The 17,265-nt window shown below is 42.3% G+C and overlaps 2 protein-coding genes across 2 annotated transcripts in view; one reads left to right on the top strand and one right to left on the bottom strand.

The window, feature by feature from the left end:
- The window catches only part of CNN3 (calponin 3), a 29,948-nt gene extending 28,459 nt beyond the window's left edge, over window positions 1–1,489 (top strand). The window contains exon 7 of the mRNA XM_049879710.1: window positions 435–1,489. Coding sequence (XP_049735667.1) covers window positions 435–776 — 342 coding nt within the window. The 3' untranslated portion in view covers window positions 777–1,489. The remainder of the gene's footprint in view (window positions 1–434) is intronic.
- SLC44A3 (solute carrier family 44 member 3) overlaps window positions 1,140–17,265 on the bottom strand; it is a 115,806-nt gene continuing 99,680 nt past the window's right edge. The window contains exons 13-15 of the mRNA XM_049879709.1: window positions 8,877–9,014; window positions 6,523–6,759; window positions 1,140–4,390 (exon numbers count right to left, since the gene is read on the bottom strand). Of these exons, the coding sequence (XP_049735666.1) occupies window positions 4,286–4,390; window positions 6,523–6,759; window positions 8,877–9,014 (480 nt within the window). The 3' untranslated portion in view covers window positions 1,140–4,285. The remainder of the gene's footprint in view (window positions 4,391–6,522; window positions 6,760–8,876; window positions 9,015–17,265) is intronic.

Consider the following 17,265-nt stretch of genomic DNA (forward strand, 5'->3'; position numbering starts at 1 on the left):
AGACTGCTGAGCATAATTTTTGTTGAATGTATCATTAAGCGTTTGCAATTGGTAACCTGGGAAGTGTATTTGGTAATAAGAGGCATTCAAAGGCAGCTTTGGCAATAAGTATGCCAGCGTTATACTTTGTAGTTATATTCTTTATGTCTAATCCTCTCATAAATGCAGAGTAAGTAGTATTGTCTCAATTTTGCATATGGAAATCTAAAACTAAAAATGAGTTAACTTGCAGAACAAGGATTTGAACAAAGATCTGACCTAGGTCCAAAGTCAGTGAATGTTGCTGCATAAGGGTGACTTGGGGCCAGTCTGGACTAAATGAAAGTTATTTATTAGTGTTCACATTCAATGTGAAATTTCATAAAAGATATAAAATATTCACAAGAATAGATTTTAGCTTCTGATGCAACTTCTATACTATGTTCTAATACTAGGCGGGGATGTTAGCACCAGGTACCAGAAGAGACATCTACGACCAGAAGCTAACATTACAACCAGTGGACAACTCGACGATTTCTCTACAGATGGGTACCAACAAAGTTGCTTCCCAGAAAGGAATGAGTGTTTATGGGCTTGGGCGGCAAGTGTATGATCCCAAATACTGTGCTGCCCCCACAGAACCCGTGATTCACAATGGAAGTCAAGGAACAGGAACAAATGGGTCGGAAATCAGTGATAGTGATTATCAGGCAGAGTACCCAGATGAATATCATGGCGAGTACCCAGATGACTATCCCAGAGATTACCAATATGGCGACCAGGGCATTGATTATTAGATTCACACAGAGGAGCTCAGTATTTAGTCCATTGTTTTTATTCCGTGAGAACCAAACTAGCCTTGAGTAATTTTTATCTTGTCTTCCTAAAACACTATTACGCTTATTATATCTAAAAGAAATATTGCCTTACATACATTCCTTTTTCCTTTTTCTGCCTCTTCCCTAAATAGTTGCCTTTTAGTGCTGTAACAGTTAAATCTTACAGCATAACCAATAACTTGCATATGAAGTAAAAAGGAATACTGTGAAAGGGGAACACTCTTGTACAGCCAATTCTTTTATTAAAGATCTATGCATTTTTACAATCTTCTACTTAAACTGGTATTTTCAAACAATAGGAAAGTTTTTTTTTACAGTTTAGTATCTGGTTTCTACATGGAAGACTAAACTCATGCTTATAGCTAAATGTGGTCTTTGCCAACTAAATCTGAGATGCCGCATTTTAGAAATTTACATATCATTGTTTCTACAGTATTGTTTGCTAATTTTTAAATAAAGTCATGATCAGTGTGCATTTGTGATCACATGTGTACTCATTCTCTTACCTGAGCTGACAAGATATTCTCACAGTGGTGTTTCTAAAGGAGAGTGTACAAAATCAGCCTGCAGGCATTGAGGTCTGGGCGGTGCGTTTGCACTTCCTGTTTGTGCCAATGTATCGATGTAGAATTGCTGTTTCCTACACTGTATTTATTGCTGCATTTCTCAGCATAAACATCCCATTGTATTTTTTATAAATAAATATTTTTTTTTGAACATTCACACGAACCACAGGCTGATTATTTTCTGGTGAACTTCCAGGTAGGTACATTCAGATTTTTTTAAAAACTTAAAAAGGTACGCTTTGTCAGGTACCATTGTAAGGCACATAATTTTATTTGATCCTCACAACAGTCCATCCTATGCTTTAGGGACTGAGGCTTAGAAAAATGAAGGAGCTTGCCTATTGTACATGGTAAAGGACAGCCAGGATTCAAACTGTCATCTGACCTTTGCTTACTTCACTGCGGCTCGGCTACCCTCAATTCACCTTAAATCCAATTTGGGATACGTCTGCAGTCATCTTTAGGAATATTGACTTTTATAGTCATTTTCTAGGGTGAATAAATGTGTAATAAGAAACCTAGTGGGTCAGGAATAAAACAAAACAACCTTTTGCTGTCGAGTTGATTCAGACTCACAGCGACCCTGTAGGACAAGGTAGAACTGCCCCATAGGGTTTCCAAGGAGTGGCTGGTGGATTCAAACTGCCGACTTTTTGGTTAGCCACTGAATCCTTAACCACTGTGCCGCCGGGGCTCCAGGTTAGGAATAGGATGTGCTTTATGATACTAAGAAATCACTTGACTGGGAAAGTGTCAGGAAGTGTGAATTACCGATGTTTCCTTTGTGCCTTTACTCTTGTAGTTAAACACTTCGCTGTTATCTGACCGATCTTCTTAAGTCCTGACTGAAGGTTAGGTCTCACTGACACTTCATGCCGTATATCCCAGGGTCAGGAATAGGATGTGCTATGTGATAATAAACTAGAGCATACAGTATGAAGTGTTACAAAAGAAAAACTGTTAACTCACACTTTCTGGCACTATACCAGTCAAGTGATTTCTTACGATCAGATTGGCTCCTAGGCCTTGAGAGTAAAATGTGCTGTTTGCCAAGGCAGATAACAAGGACATACACATGGTTTGGTGAACCCACAAAAGTGCAGTCTACTTGCTCATCACTTGAGAGTGACTAAGCTAATTGCTGTTTGGTGCCGTGGAGTTGGCTCCAACTCATAGCAACCTTGTGTATAATAACAAAAAGTTGCCTGGTCCTGTGCCATCCTCACGATCAGTATGATCAGTGTTATGCTTGAGTCCATTGTTAAAGCCACTGTGTCAGTCCATCTCGTTGAAGTTCTTCCTCCTTTTCGCTGACCCTCCACTTTACCAAGCATCGTTCCCTTTTCCAGGGACTGGTGCCTCCTGATAACATGTCCAGAGTTATGTGAGATGAAGTCTTGCCATCCTTGTCTCTAAGGAGCATTCTGGCTGTACTTCGAAGAACCGATTTGTTCGTTCTTCTGGCAGTCTGTTATATTCGGTATTCTTTGCCAACACCGTACTTTGAATATGTGAATTATTTGGTCTTCCATTTTCATTGTCCAGCTTTCTCATTCGTATGACGCAATTGAAAACACCATGACTTAGGTCAGGCACACCTGATTCTGAGAACCTGTTCCTAAGGGATGCTACAGGAGCTAAATTTTAATTCAGTGGTGCTATTTAAGAAAAACGTCTTGTTTTTCCATTTGTTAAAGGGATACGAGCTGGCACACTATTTTCAATATCTTCTTTGAAGAATTCATATGTGGGAATACTTGCTCTGCAAATAAGCTGGGTTGGTCTTCCAGTTAGGTTATTGCCTGCCATACAGTCAGCCTCAACTCATGATGACGCCAAACACAACAGCATCAGGCTATTGTGACCCATAGGGTTTCCAGTTAGGAAAACAAAAAAAAAAAACCCAAACCTGTTGCCATCAAGTCGATTCTGACTCATAGTGACCCTGTAGGACAAAGTAGAACTGCTCCATACAGTTTCCAAGGAGTGCCTGGTGAATTCGAACTGTCAACCTTTTGGTTAGCAGCTGTAGAGCTTAACCATACCACCACCAGGGGTTCCTCCAGTTAGAAAAAAAAAAAAAAAGGTGGGTAATTCTGCCTACCCCTCCATCTAACTGAAAGGGGCTGGCAATTAATGTTAAATGTTTTTATTTGCTTAAAGCTTTCAAAAGGGAAAGCCCCAACAAAGGGGACCTGCCCCGGGCATTGAAATCTTTATCTCTGGGTATGGCATCCCAGCACAAAAATCCCAGCACAAGTATTTAAAAAAAATCTTTCTCCAGGCCATTCTCATATGGGGTGTGGTTGATACTACTTTTCCAGAATGTTCAGAATGTTTGCTAATATATATGTAAGAGGTGTGCTTTTAACAAAGTCAGTCATACCTGGTTAAACTCCTGCCTCCCTTTTATACAGTGTCCAGTTTAGATGGTAGTTTTGGTTAGTTTAAACCTTACCATTTTTCTAGTCTCTGAATCTAAGAATTGTACTTTGAATTAGCGTGAAAGTCAAACTCTTGTATTTCCAGGATAGGATTAGTAAAATTCTGCTCTGTTCTAGAGCAACATTTCAGAGATTTCTGCTAACAACAACAACAAATGTTTTTAAAATTTATTGGTTTGAGCGGTGGAGCCTCTCCACCTATTCGTTGGAGCCCTGCAATGAGCTTCTACGTACTGTTTTTTTTATTGACCCATATAAACGTGGTCTTAAAAGAGTTTTTCTGTCCCAGTTTGTACAAAAAAGGTTGTAAACTTTCATCGTTCAGTATTGCAGTCAAACGATAAAGACAAAAAACAGTGAGGAAGAATAGGGTCCATCGGGCCTTATTTATTCTGTAAATGGCTCTTAGAAGAAGGATGCTTTTCCACAGATATCTAATGGGCTGTCTCATGGGTGGTTATCTCACAGTGGGCTGGAGTTCTGTTCCTTCTTCATTCCTTAATGAGTTCCTGTCTCTCTCTACCCTTGTATCATTTAATTTGCTGCTCCTTTTTACAAAACTCTGAAAAATAAAAGAAGTGAGTTAGGCCAGTGTTAGGCATACACATTGTTGGCAACCATTTAACTAGGAGGTCTTGGCCATATCATGTCAGGGAACTGAATCCTTAAAAAAGTTTTCCCTGCTGCTTCAAAAAAAAAGGCGGGGGGGAGGTGGGCAGAGACGAGGCAGATTTCAAAGTGGATTTTTAACCAGAAAGGTATAAATCAGGGAAAGCTGGCCTGGTTAACTTCCTGCCAGCATCAGAAACATTTTCTCTAACGTCTATACAAATAGGTCAAAATACTAGTGCATGTTTTGTATGGAGAAGGATGAGGATAGATTTAATTATAAAACTATAGAAGTGCTTGTTGAAACTCTGCCTGGCTGAAGAGTACTTTGGATGCTCTGTTTAAAGCAAAGGGGCTTTGACACCTAAGTTTATGCAACAGAATGAAAGAAAATTATTAAAACTTCCCTTAACCCAGACAAAGAGGTGGGACATGATTCAGCTGTGAAAATATTCCTGTTAATAGGATAAGGCAAGCTGGAAACAGCTGCCTGCTGTTCCAGATATAAGTAGTGTGGGGGTTCTGTTGAGGGTGTGGTTTTTCTCGCACTGGTTGTGCCTGGGTTAAAAAAGGACATGAGAATTGCCCAGCTGTCAGTACTAGCTCAGAGGGGCAAAGTACCTCCTGAGTCAACACTGGAGTGTGCTCTGCCCAAAATTCAGGGGTTGTGACATGACGCTTGAGGGTGCAATAATGCTTCAGAAAAAGATCAACTGTTAAAAACTTCCAGACCACACCAAAGGCCAAACTAAGCCATTAGTATCAAAGGGAATTGGATTGCTGCTGTGCCTGGAATGTGTTCTGTGGTTGTTAGCTGCCACTGAGCCGGCACCAACTCGTGGGGACCCCAGGCACAACAGAAGGAAGCTCTGCCCTGCTCTTTGTTGTGGATTGGACCACGTGATCTGTAGAGTTTTCACTGGCTGATTTTCAGAAGTAGATTGCCAGGCCTTTCTTCCTAGTCTGATTTTAGACCGGAAGCACCGCTGTTTAGCATCACACGCAAGTCTCCACTGACAGATGGGTGGTGGCTGCACACGAGGTGCCTCGGCAAGGAACTGAACCCTGGTCTCCCATGTGGGAGGCAAGAATTCTACCACAGAAGCACCACTGCCCTCGGCCCACGTTCTACCCAGGGTCATTTAGTGCTGCTCCTACTGAGGAAGCTACCTATCTGATCAGGATTAATTCTGTTCAGCTTCACTTCTCTCCAGGGTAAAGGTTTCAGTACAAAGGTAGTCTCGGCCTCAGAAAGCTCAGCCCCGATCTCATTCTCAGCACTTTCAGACCACGTGGTAGTGAAAACCCACAGAGAAAACGAGGCTGGGGATGAGCCTCCGTAAGGGATCCTGGGTGGCACAAGTGGCTCTGGGGAAGAAAAGGCCTGGAGATCTACTTGCATTAAGATGACAGCCAAGAAAATCCTATGAAGCAGTTCTACTCTATAACACATGCCGTCGCCATCAGTTGGGGGGTCCGACTAGATGGCGGCTAACAACCACCACCACCACCAGCAGCCTCCTTTTTTAAAAAAAAAATATTTTCTACTGTACTTTAGATAGAGGTTTACAGAGCAAACAAGTTTCTCATTAAACAATACACGTTATTTTGTGACGCTGGTTGCCAACCCCATGACACAGGTTTCCTATTACCAGCTTTCCTGTCCCCTCCTGCCATTTTGTCCTTGCCTCTGGGCTGAGGTGTCCTTTTAGTCTCATTTTGTTTTATGGGTCTGTCTAATCTTTGGCTGAAGGGCGAACCTCAGGAGTGACTTCATTACTGAGCTATATAAGGATGTCCGGGGGCCATACTCTTGGAGTTTCTCCAGTCTTTGTCAGACCAGTAAGTCTGGTCTTGTGTGTGTGTGTGAGTTAGAATTTTGTTCTACATTTTTCTCCAGCTCTGTCCGGGATCCTCTCTCGTGATCCCTGTCAGAGCCGTCAGTGGTAGTAGCCGGGCACCATCTAGTTGTGCTGGACTCAATCTGGTGGCAGCAGCCTCCTTTTTGTGTGAGTCTTTTCAATTCAACTCTGTTGAGATTGCCAAGAGGGAAATGGTAACAGGAAGTGAAATAAATTTGCTTACCAAAAGCTCTTGGTCCATAAAGTAGGGCTTTCCTGATGATCCATCATTTGTTTCCAGATCAATGACAAAACAGAGGAAAAGTACATCCAGCACAGTTTCAAACACAGATAAAAAACTATGGGCTACAAAGTAGCCAAAAAAAGCCACCAGCAACAGAGGGATTGTCCACATCTGGAGTGCAGGGTTGTAGTTAAACGCCATCAGTCCTCCAAAGACGGTGAAACACACCACCAACACCTGCCCAAAACAGGAGTTTGTTGGTAATCCTTATAAATCGGTTAGAATATTCAGAAAAGATTTTTTGTCAGTTACAAGTAATAATTTCCTGTGTATGCATGTGTGTGTGGGCCCTATTAGAAGAACGCTTTTCATAGAAAATTAGGTACAATGAAGTAGAAGAAAAAAACGAAAAGCTATGATGCCAAATGAAAACTGAGTTAATTTGGGGAAGGGAGGCAATCAGCAACTGGTTTGGCTTTCTTTTTAGGCATATGTACTCTCATTTTATCTGTGCACAGTTCTTGTATTCATGTAGATATAATACCACAAACATCTTATTCTGTTTTTCACCTGACACCCCAATAAGTATTTCCGTTAAATATTTTTATAAACATCACTTCTTTACAACAGCACATTAGTCCATCGAGGAGATATGCTGTAGTTTAATAGGTGATCATTTTTTCCCTTGGGGTTAAAGTGGAAGGGTTTTCTAATGCTGGTGTGAGAGATAATGGGATTACTTCGGGCTTTGGCTCTGTGTGATTATGATATTTCCAGGAAGATGATTATAGCCATAATGTATCTAATTCTTTAACAGACATAATGGAGTCCATCTGGGGTCCCCAGTGCCCCTGGATGGCCACAGAGATGGACACAGAGGTCTGAAAGCTACTTCATTAAAAAAAACCAAAGAATCACTGGTTACAGCACGCTTATTAGAAGCTCATTAGCAATTACATGGTCCTCAGGGGAAATATAGGAAAATAAATTATTATCTAAAAAAAAAGAAAATGAGACCTTATTCCAAAAAATTTTATAATTAGCTATTAGAAAATATCTCAGCCATAATTTTATCCTAGTACAAACAACATTATCCATTTAAATACTTACATGATTTAGCCTGTTTTGAAAGGCATAATCATTTTAGGCTTCTAGAGCTACTGTCATATGACAAATCTCTGGGACCAGCTGAGAGATAAGATACATGTGCAACGAACACACACCTGTGAAACCCAAGCGTGTTATAACTTGTTACAGCTAGCTATGACAGTGATGCATAAGAGACATATACTAAATATCACAGAAGCACAAAATCCTGAATGAGGAGCCCAGAATCCGCCATATTTGGCATTTGACAGGTCACAACGGGAGACCGAGAGCGTGTTCACCACTGGGCACCGCTGAAGGCCCCTGGTATTCATGTGCTATGTGCAGGAAAGTTGGTTGATAGAAGCGAGGATGTTTAGCGTCGATTAGAAAAGACTTGGTGACAAGGTTGTGATGTCTGTAGTCAAGAATGTGAAGGGTAGTCAAGTCGCAAGTGGCATCAGACAAACTTAGCCGTGCAGAATTAGACCCAGCGGGTGAAAATTACAAGGAAGGAGACACGCTGTACGGCATTTTACAAAGAACCGTCTGACTTGAATCATGGTCAAGAAGGGGCAACGGCAGGGGCTGGTGCACCACTTTCATAAACATTTCAGTTAGTCTTTGCTATCTCTAGTTTGCAGATATGAAAACCGACGTTCGGAGTTGTTAAAGATTCCAAGTTCAGGGCTCTAGCCTTTACATCATAAGATGTTGGGCCAGGTGACCGCTAGCCATAAGAAACCCCTCTACTCCGGAAGACTACAATTTCTTGGAGAAAAAAAAAAAACACATTTCAGATGATAGTACAAATGTAACTGGCTCCATTTAGGATATGAACAAGTCTTATTTACAGACTCAATGCCCTTAAATAATGTACAAATTTCATTAAGTTTCAATACTTCTTTCCATATATTTTTATGACAAAGACCATAAAACTCATCCACTTTCTGAGGTTAGTAGTATTTCTATTTTAGACATGAAAAAGTAAAAGTGAGAATCAGGATTGTAGAGAGGACTGATCATGGGTGACAGAGTAAGGCTAGGATTCAAATCCTGGCTCAACCTATTTTCGGATATCAGACAAGTTATTAAACCCTACTTTCTTCATGTGCAAACCACGGATACCTCACGGGGTTGGTGATTTAATGACAAAGGAGCACAGCATCCACCATAAAGCAAAGCACTCAAAAACTACTAGTCCCTTTTCAAAGCCCTGTAGTTTCGGTTCCCAGGTTCCTTTTATTATTTCAGTGAAGGCAACTCACCTTGCCCAGAAAAATTATGAAGTCTCCAAAGCAGTTAATGGATGTGAGCTGACTTGAATTCCTGGATAGGATTTTGAGTGTATCTCTTGCTGATGTGCAAAAATCTGTCCCATTAATGGCGGTCGTAATGTATGCATCCTGAAACAAAAGAGAATAGTGAAAAAGACGGTGGTTCTTGTAAGTTTTATTTTGAAGACAATATAATGACAATACAGAATATTTGCAAAATAGAGAAAAATAGCTGCTGTAAACCCACCATTCCTATCCATAACAAATCATTTCATTTTCATAATCCCAGTCTCTGATTATAGGCGTGTGTATTTTCATATGGTTGCAGTGAATGGAAAAGACAAATAAGTACTTCTGGTCAATATGGTGGATTGAATGTCCTAGTAAAAACATGGAAATGATACCCAAAGCATAGATTATTATTTTTCAAAATATTTTATTTTGCTTGTTGTTGAGAATATACACATCTGAATATACACCAATTCAACACTTTCTACATGTGCAATTCAGTGACACTGATGATATTCTTCAAGTTGTGCAACCATTCTCACTCTCCTCTGCATAATTTTTTAATGCACAGCAGTTTGAGGGCAGGAAAGGAAGTCTAAGTACCAGAAACAAAAGCAGGCCCTGGGGTTTTTTAGTGACTAGCCAGAGGTGAAGCCAAAGGTATAAAGAGCATGGAATTACTAGAAGTTCCAGGGGTTCGGAGTGGGGTGATTTAACCCTTTAGGGATAAGACACACTGCTTCTGCCATTGCTAGGTAGAGAACTGGAACTGAGCTCCCTGCACAAACTCAGGATTCAAAATTAAACTCAACCAGCCATCCCTGGAATGCGATAAAGAAATGCACCATCTGCCTGGGATCATGAGTAAAGAGGTACTCTGAGAAATCAGAATCCCAAGATTGTGCCAGGAAGGAAGTCACTTTACCTGATGTTACGGGAAACCAGAGTCCCTGGGTGTTGCAAATAGTTAATGCACTCCACTGCTAACTGAAAGGTTGGAGGTTCAAGTCCACCCAGAGGTGCCTCAGAATAAAGGCCTGGTGATCTACACTGAAAAATCTGCCACTGAAAACCCCATGGAGTACAGTTCTACCTTACTCACGTGGGGTCGTCACAAGTCAGAGTCCACTTGATGCCACTGGGATGGGAAGACACACCCCCAAGGCACTGAGATATTAACATAAAAACTAACCAAGAATCACTGAAACTACCAGGCTGTGGGTAGAGGAGAAGCAGATCCACATCTTCCAGACCAGGAGATCCAGGTGGTGGCATCCCACAGAGAACAACCCTTGGTAAAGACGAATGGCTGATGGGAAAATTTTACAAATGACCCAAGGAAATGAACCGTGCAACAAGCAGGAGAATCCGTATCCTAAGAACAATCTGAAATAAAGTATTCGAGAAAGTATGTGTAAGATGCTAAGGAGCAAATGAAGGGAACAGTGGCCATAAGACATGAACAGGAACCCAAAGACATGAACAGGATGGTATGAAAAATGAAGAGGCAGAGTAGAAAACAAACCAAAAAGAAATTCTAGAAATGAAAAATATGCAATTTAAATGGTGCAGTCAGCGCCTTTATTATTATACATCTGGCTTTTCCCTTTAGAGTATATAATAAACATCTTCGTGTTGCTACATGTCTTTTATAATTTTAATTTTTTTAATAAACACATTCTATCAGGTGTGTGTGTGTGTGTAGCTGTGGCATATTTAGACAGTCTCAAAAAATTTTGCCACTATAAACAACTATGTAATGAACATCTTAATTTCCTGATCTTGAATAATTTCTTAAGAATAAACATCCAGAATGGGATTACTAATCAAAGAAGACAAACCTCTGTGTGTGTGTGTATTTTATGTTTACATGAGGAGATTTCTGGAGTCACCTTTTCAAAATTCCTTCCCCTTATGACTGAGTACATGATAATTTCAAAACCACCTATTTCTTACATTTTCCTTGAAATCTCGAAAAAATGCCAATTGCAGTGCAGTTTACAACAAAGTATTTTTAACTTTCCTGGGGAAATAACACCGGAAACTAGTGCTACCTGCTTGGATCATCGCCATTCCTCTTTTTGAAGAAAATAACCAGGCTTCTGGCTTTGATAAAGGATGAAAGTTTGACATTTGGGGTGAGGGAACATGACCCATTACTTATTTATTCTGTGAGATATAAATGAATTCCTTCAAACACCCATTCCAAAATATGGTAAGGGAACCTATTTGAAATATTGCAGTAACCCAGTCCCGCCTCCACGATGCAGGTCTTAATTAGTGTCAAAACCAACCCAAACCAAACCCACTGCTGTCGAGCGATGAGTTGATTACGACTCATAGCGACCCTATAGGACAGAGTAGAACTCCCCCATGGAGTTTTCAAGGAGCACCTGGTGGATTCAAGCTGCCGACCTTCTGGTTAGGAGCTGTATCTCTTACAGTATGCCACCAGGGTTTCCAAAGGAGGTGGAATGGAGTGAGCAAGTATGAGATTAAAAGAGTAGAATTAACTGGCCCAATTTACCAAACTCCCCCTTCACAAGGGCCAACTAGAGAGGAATGTTTGGTTTTCAAAGATAAAGGCTGGGTAACTACCTCCCCCGAGAGGGCACCATGCTTGTCTCAGAGGGACATTCTCAGTTAGACGTCAGATGACGTCCCTGTAGATATGTCTTAGTGGTATTCCAAAAAGACCTTCTGGTTCTGGCTTATATGGGAAATTTGCTTTAAAAATCCCAACCCGGCTGTTGGTAGAAAGCTGCTCCAGCGTGGGGCCGGGAGACTTAGTGCAGAGATGTGAGAACTCATTTGCTCATGTTATTTAGCTAAACATCTTCAATCATCCAAGGCTCTCTGAACCCTGATGACAAATTCCTTAATTCTCAAAGCACGTCTGTATGGTGGTGGGTGAAGAATGGCTTAATTGTTCTTTTATAGATGGGAAACCAAGATCAAGGGCATTTCCCTCGGGTCTCATGGTCAATCAGTGAGGCAGAGAATTTTTTTGTTTGTATAATTCTAACCTTCTGGACATTAGACCACCCATTTTCATTAGGACAAGATGCTATTTAAAAGTGTGGTGGTTAAGGTAAGCACAGGTTCTGCAGCCAGACTGTCTGGGTTCAAATCCTAGTCCCACCACTGACTGGCTACGGATCTTGGGCAGACCTCAATTCCCTCATCTATAAAGTGAGTTATAGCACCTACAGCAAAGAGATGCTGGGAGGATTAAAGACCATGTTCCCTATAAAGCATTTAGAAAAGGGCCTTGCACATAGGAAGTGTGCAGTAAAGGGCGATTACTATCATCCAGAAGGAGCCCTGGTGGTACAGTGGTTAAGCACTTGGTTGCTAACCAAAAGGTCAGGGTTCAAACCCATCGGTCGCTCTGTGGGAGGAAATTGTGGCAGTCTACTTTCATAAAGATTTACAGCCTTGGAAACCCTATGGGGCAGTTCTACTCTGTCCTATAGGGTAGCTATGAGTCATAATTTGACTCCACAGCAATGGGTTTGGGTTTGGGTATTATCTATCATCCAGACCTCACCAAAGATGATCTCACAACTGGGAAGCACAAAAGCCACTCTTCAAGCTCCTGATGAGGTAAGGAAAGGATTCATGGTTTCTTTATCCTCAGGCTTCAACCTCTCATTCCCACAGGGATCCAGGAAAGGAAGGGCTTGCTTTTCAGACCTGGTTCCAGGTCCCAGTGTGGTCCTGCTTTGCAGCAGCAGCTCTGCCCACCACTCAGCCTCTTTCTTTCCTTCTCTCTGTTCATTCAGGCTCTGTCCTCTGCCCTTTACCCCACCATTCCTCCCCTACTAAACTGAAGTTCTTCGGAGGCCCTGGGTGGTGCAAACAGTTACGCACGCACTCGACTACCAACCAAATGTTCGGGGATTCAAACCCCCTCAGAAGTGCCTCAGGAGAAAAGCCCAGCGATCTCCTTCCAAAAGCTTACAGCCATTGAAGACCCTACGGAGCACATTGTACTCTGACACACATGGTGTCACCATGAGTCAGAATCCAGTCAATTTTATTATTATTTTTTTAATTCATTCAGGCTCGGTCCTCGGCCCATCATCCCACCATTTTTCCCCTCTAACCTGAAGTTTGTAGTGATTCATATGAGGCAATACAGTTCTTGTGGGGACTTCCTTTTCCTGCAGACCTCTGCCTCATAATCAATTTAGCACCATCTCTCAAAAGCAATAAAAATAGATTTTGTTCTTGGCTAAAATTATTAAGGTTAAAACGGTAATTTCTCATGCATGTGTTGTCTCCACAGATTTTTTTTTTTTGAGCCCATAACCACTTATCTTGTCTTTAATGTATCATGCCCACTGAAAGAAGGCATTAAAACCACTCTGACAGTGAAATTATATATGCCTTCCTGCAGTTACTATACCACTAGAATTTTACCACAAGATTCAACCACGAATGCAACAGAAAGACCTAGAATTAATGTCTGAATGAATAATCGGGGGAGGGAAGAATCACTCAAGACACAGGATGTGGAGTAAAAATTTCTGCAGTTTCAGCATTAGCTAATTTATACTCATTCTGAAAAGAAGCTGCTTCCTTGTCAGGCAACTGGAAAAGGGATGGTACTAAATTTTCAATATTGTTAAGTCCTTGCTCTGTGCATCCATTTGTATATGCCTGGGCTGCTAGAACTTGGGGTGAACGTGCTAGGGGACCCTACCAGTATGAAGAAAGGATTAGACATAATAAGGATTAGGAAACCTGCTTTGTTGGTTGTGAACATTAATCAGGAGATCCTGAAGGCTAATCTTTAAGCAAGAAATAAAGAGGTAATGGCGTCAGGCTTTTAATTTATTACCAGCAAAATTCAGTGTGTATTTTCTTTACAGTCATAAAGCAAATGGATATTTCTGTACCTTGAAACCGAACTTATAAAAACACAAAATAGATAGAAGGGAGGCTTACCAACTTGAGAATGGTGACCTCTCAACTCTAGGTCTCAATTTTCAGTCCCATGCCTGGGATTAAAGACTCTCTCTTGTTGTTGTTAGCGGCCATCAAGTCAGCCCCAACCAATGGTGATCCCATGCACAACAGAACCAAACACTGCCCAATCCTGTGCCATCCGCATGATCAGTTAAGGATCAGGCAGTGTAATCCACAGGGTTCTCACTGGCTGATTTTCAGAAGTAGGTTGCCAGGCCTTTCTTTCCAGTCTATCCAGCAACAGCCAAGCCTCTACCGACAGGTGGGTGGTGGTTGCACACGAGATGCCTTGGCCAGGAATTGAACCTGGGTCTCTGGCACAGAAGATAAGAATTCTACCAATGAACCACTACTGCCCCCTACCCAGATTCTAGGAATGGGTTCATTCATTTTCAGACTTCCATGAACTGTCCATCGAGAACTGCCATAAGCTGCAGGAAAGTGGGGGTGGGGGAAAGGACACAAATAAGGAAAGTCCTGTGCGGCTGTGAGGACTTGTAAACAATTAATAATAAGTGTGGATGTGAGCACAACCTGGAGCAGAAACACGAGCTGAGGGTAAGAGGGCAGAGGGAGCATTAGTGAGCGAGGGAGTCCTACTCGGGGGGAGATTTCATTGAAGAAGTGGCACTTGAGCTGGTCCTCATGTCAGCTGTCTCTGACGGGAGCTGAGGCAGCAACAGGAGCTCGTGAAGTGAGACTTGGAGGGCGAATGTAAATGTGCCTGTGTAGGTACTGGTGGTCCGAGCAGAGAAGTGTCATGAGAAAGGGTCTGGAGGAGTCATGGAGCTCCATCACCAAATCCATTGCCATTGAGTCAACTCCAACTCATAGAGACCCTACAGGACAGAGTAGAGCTGCCCCATATGGTTTCCAAGGACCACCTTGTGGATTCAAACTGGCAATCTTTTGGTTTGCAGCCGTAGCATTTAACCACTGTGGCACCAGGGTTTCCAGCCCCACCACAGTGGGGAGCAGGATACAGGTGGTTTCCAGCCTGTGCTTCTGGAAGCTCTCCCTGGCTGCTCTGGGAGTGTTCAGGGCAGATCTCCTCTCATGGCTATCGTCTGCTGAGCCATAGGTCCTGTACCTCCTGAGGCTCGTTCCTACCTGAACCTTTGGGGAGCCCCAAAGAATCTCACCCCCGTTAATGCTGACTGGGCTCAGCTTAAGTTATGTATACATGCTGTGTGACCATCCTCCACTGGGCACATTGTCACCATCGGCAGTCTTAAGCAGTGGGCCAGGCCCAAAGAAAATGAGCACTTCTCCGGGGAGAAATGAAGAGTATCAGAAATTGTACCTTGTTTAAGGCACTCTGGTTCCCCTCTACTCCCACTTCAAGAAATGCCTTTGTGGTATGTCCCAAAGGGCTTGGTATAGACCTAACAGCAACTTCCGTTTTTTTTTTTTTTTTCCCTTCCTATCTGTAGGCAGGTGTGTAACTTTTATGTGTAAATGATATTAGTTGGGAGGGTAGAATTCCCCGCCTTCCATACGGGAGTCCCAGGTTCGATTTCTGGCTAATGCGCCTAAAGCGCAGCAACCTCCCATCTGTCAGTGGAAGCCTGAATGTTGTTTTGATGCTGAACAAGTTTCAGTGGAGCTTCCAGACTAAGGCAGACTAGGAAGAAAGGCCTGACAATCTACTTCCAAATTAGCCCATGAAAACCCTATGGTTCACAATGTCTCATCCCCTGGTGCATGGGGTTGCCATGAGATGGGGGCCGACCAGATGGCAGCTAACAACAACAACTACTAAATAATAATAATACATAACAACAACAATAATAGCAAGCATTCACTGAGTGCATACTATGTGCCAGGCTGGGTGCTCTGTGGCCCTGAATGCAGTAACTCATGTAACCTTAACCTACCTAAAGCACAGACAGGTTAAGTAGCATGCCCCGAGGTCCCAGGCATGCGATGGATGTTGCCTCACTCTTAAATGAAGCTGACCTCTGACTCATTCAGGCCCATCTGTAGCAAAACATTTACTCTGAGCTGTACTTTGTGCTTTCCTTCTAAAAGGTTCTAAATAATAAAGTGGTTCCCTCCATGAGATGTATCATTAAAAAGAGCCAAGGATGTGGTAGGATGGTTTAGTGAAAAGAGGCTAGTTCCAATCTCACTGCCTCCAAAGACTTGCTGAATGGCCTCCAGCAAGTAATGTCACTTCTCGAGTACCACATTTTTTTTTTTTGCTTGTAAAAGATGGCACCAGTTCTAAAGTTCTCTGTTAAAGATGCTTTGTGTCCTGCAGTGCTTCAGAGTGGGCCAGGCACCCTCATACTACCATCTCATCTGTTTCTCACAACTCAGTGACATAATCACCACAGATACCATGATTCCCATTTTACAGAAAATTCGAATTACTGAAGAAAAATGAAAGAGACTTAAGTGTACTTTTAGGTAATAGAAAAGCTGGATTACCTCTTCAATTTACTTTGAGAGTTATCCAAGAATGTTAATCACAGCTTTTACACAGGGAAAAAAAAACCTTTTTTTTGCTCTGAAAGTCCAAACCGAAGCCAGCTAGCTCTGCACTCTGTCCTTCATCAGCTGAGAGCGGCCATTTATCCTCCCACTAAACTGAAGCCATTTCTTCTTTTGGTGTCGGAACTGGGAACCTGAGGATCTGTTGACTCTCCAGAAAGGTAAATACAGTTTCCCTCTGTAGAGGGAAGGTATTTGCCAAAAACCATGCCGTGAATAGTCAGCTTTATTTCTGGAATGTCTTCCTCACAATGTTCTGATATTTATGAACTCAAAATAAAGCCAAGACTACTAAAACAAACTTGAGAAGCTGAATGAGGGATAATAACACCGGTATTCATACTTTCCTCAGAACGGAAAGAAACTCAGTGGAATCTGAGCCCCAGACTCCACCCTACACACCCAGGTTCCTTCCTGGGACCTAGAAAGGAACTCACAGAAACCATCCCAAACCAGTTTCCTCTCAAGCTGAGCTCTGGTTTTATCATAAACACATGCTGAGTGAGGCAGGGCACAAACAGCCCCCAGGCCTTCCAGGGCCCTGAATTCACCATTGAGATCCGTTCAGGAATTCACTGGTCACCGGGCTGCAGAAGTCCAGGGAGGTGGTGAGTGGAGAAAGCTGCCAGCCTCCTCATGTGGCCGGGGCGGGAGGTGTGTGTGTGGGGTGGGGTGGGGGGGAAGAGCAGAAACAAATGAGACTTTGCCGAGGCCTCCCGCTGCCTGTAAGCGGGATGCAGCCAGTGCTGTCTTGCTTGCTTGTTTTTTTACTTATTTTTCAGAATAATGGCTCTATGATTTTCATAAAATGAAACATGCTCATCACAAAAACAAAACAAAACCAAGCAACATGGCAAGAGAATAAGAAGCAAGAAAATCACTCCGACCTCACCCCTCAAAA

The sequence above is a fragment of the Elephas maximus genome, chromosome 3, assembly GCF_024166365.1.
Source record: "Elephas maximus indicus isolate mEleMax1 chromosome 3, mEleMax1 primary haplotype, whole genome shotgun sequence".
In the NCBI taxonomy this organism is placed as follows: Eukaryota; Metazoa; Chordata; class Mammalia; order Proboscidea; family Elephantidae; genus Elephas; species Elephas maximus.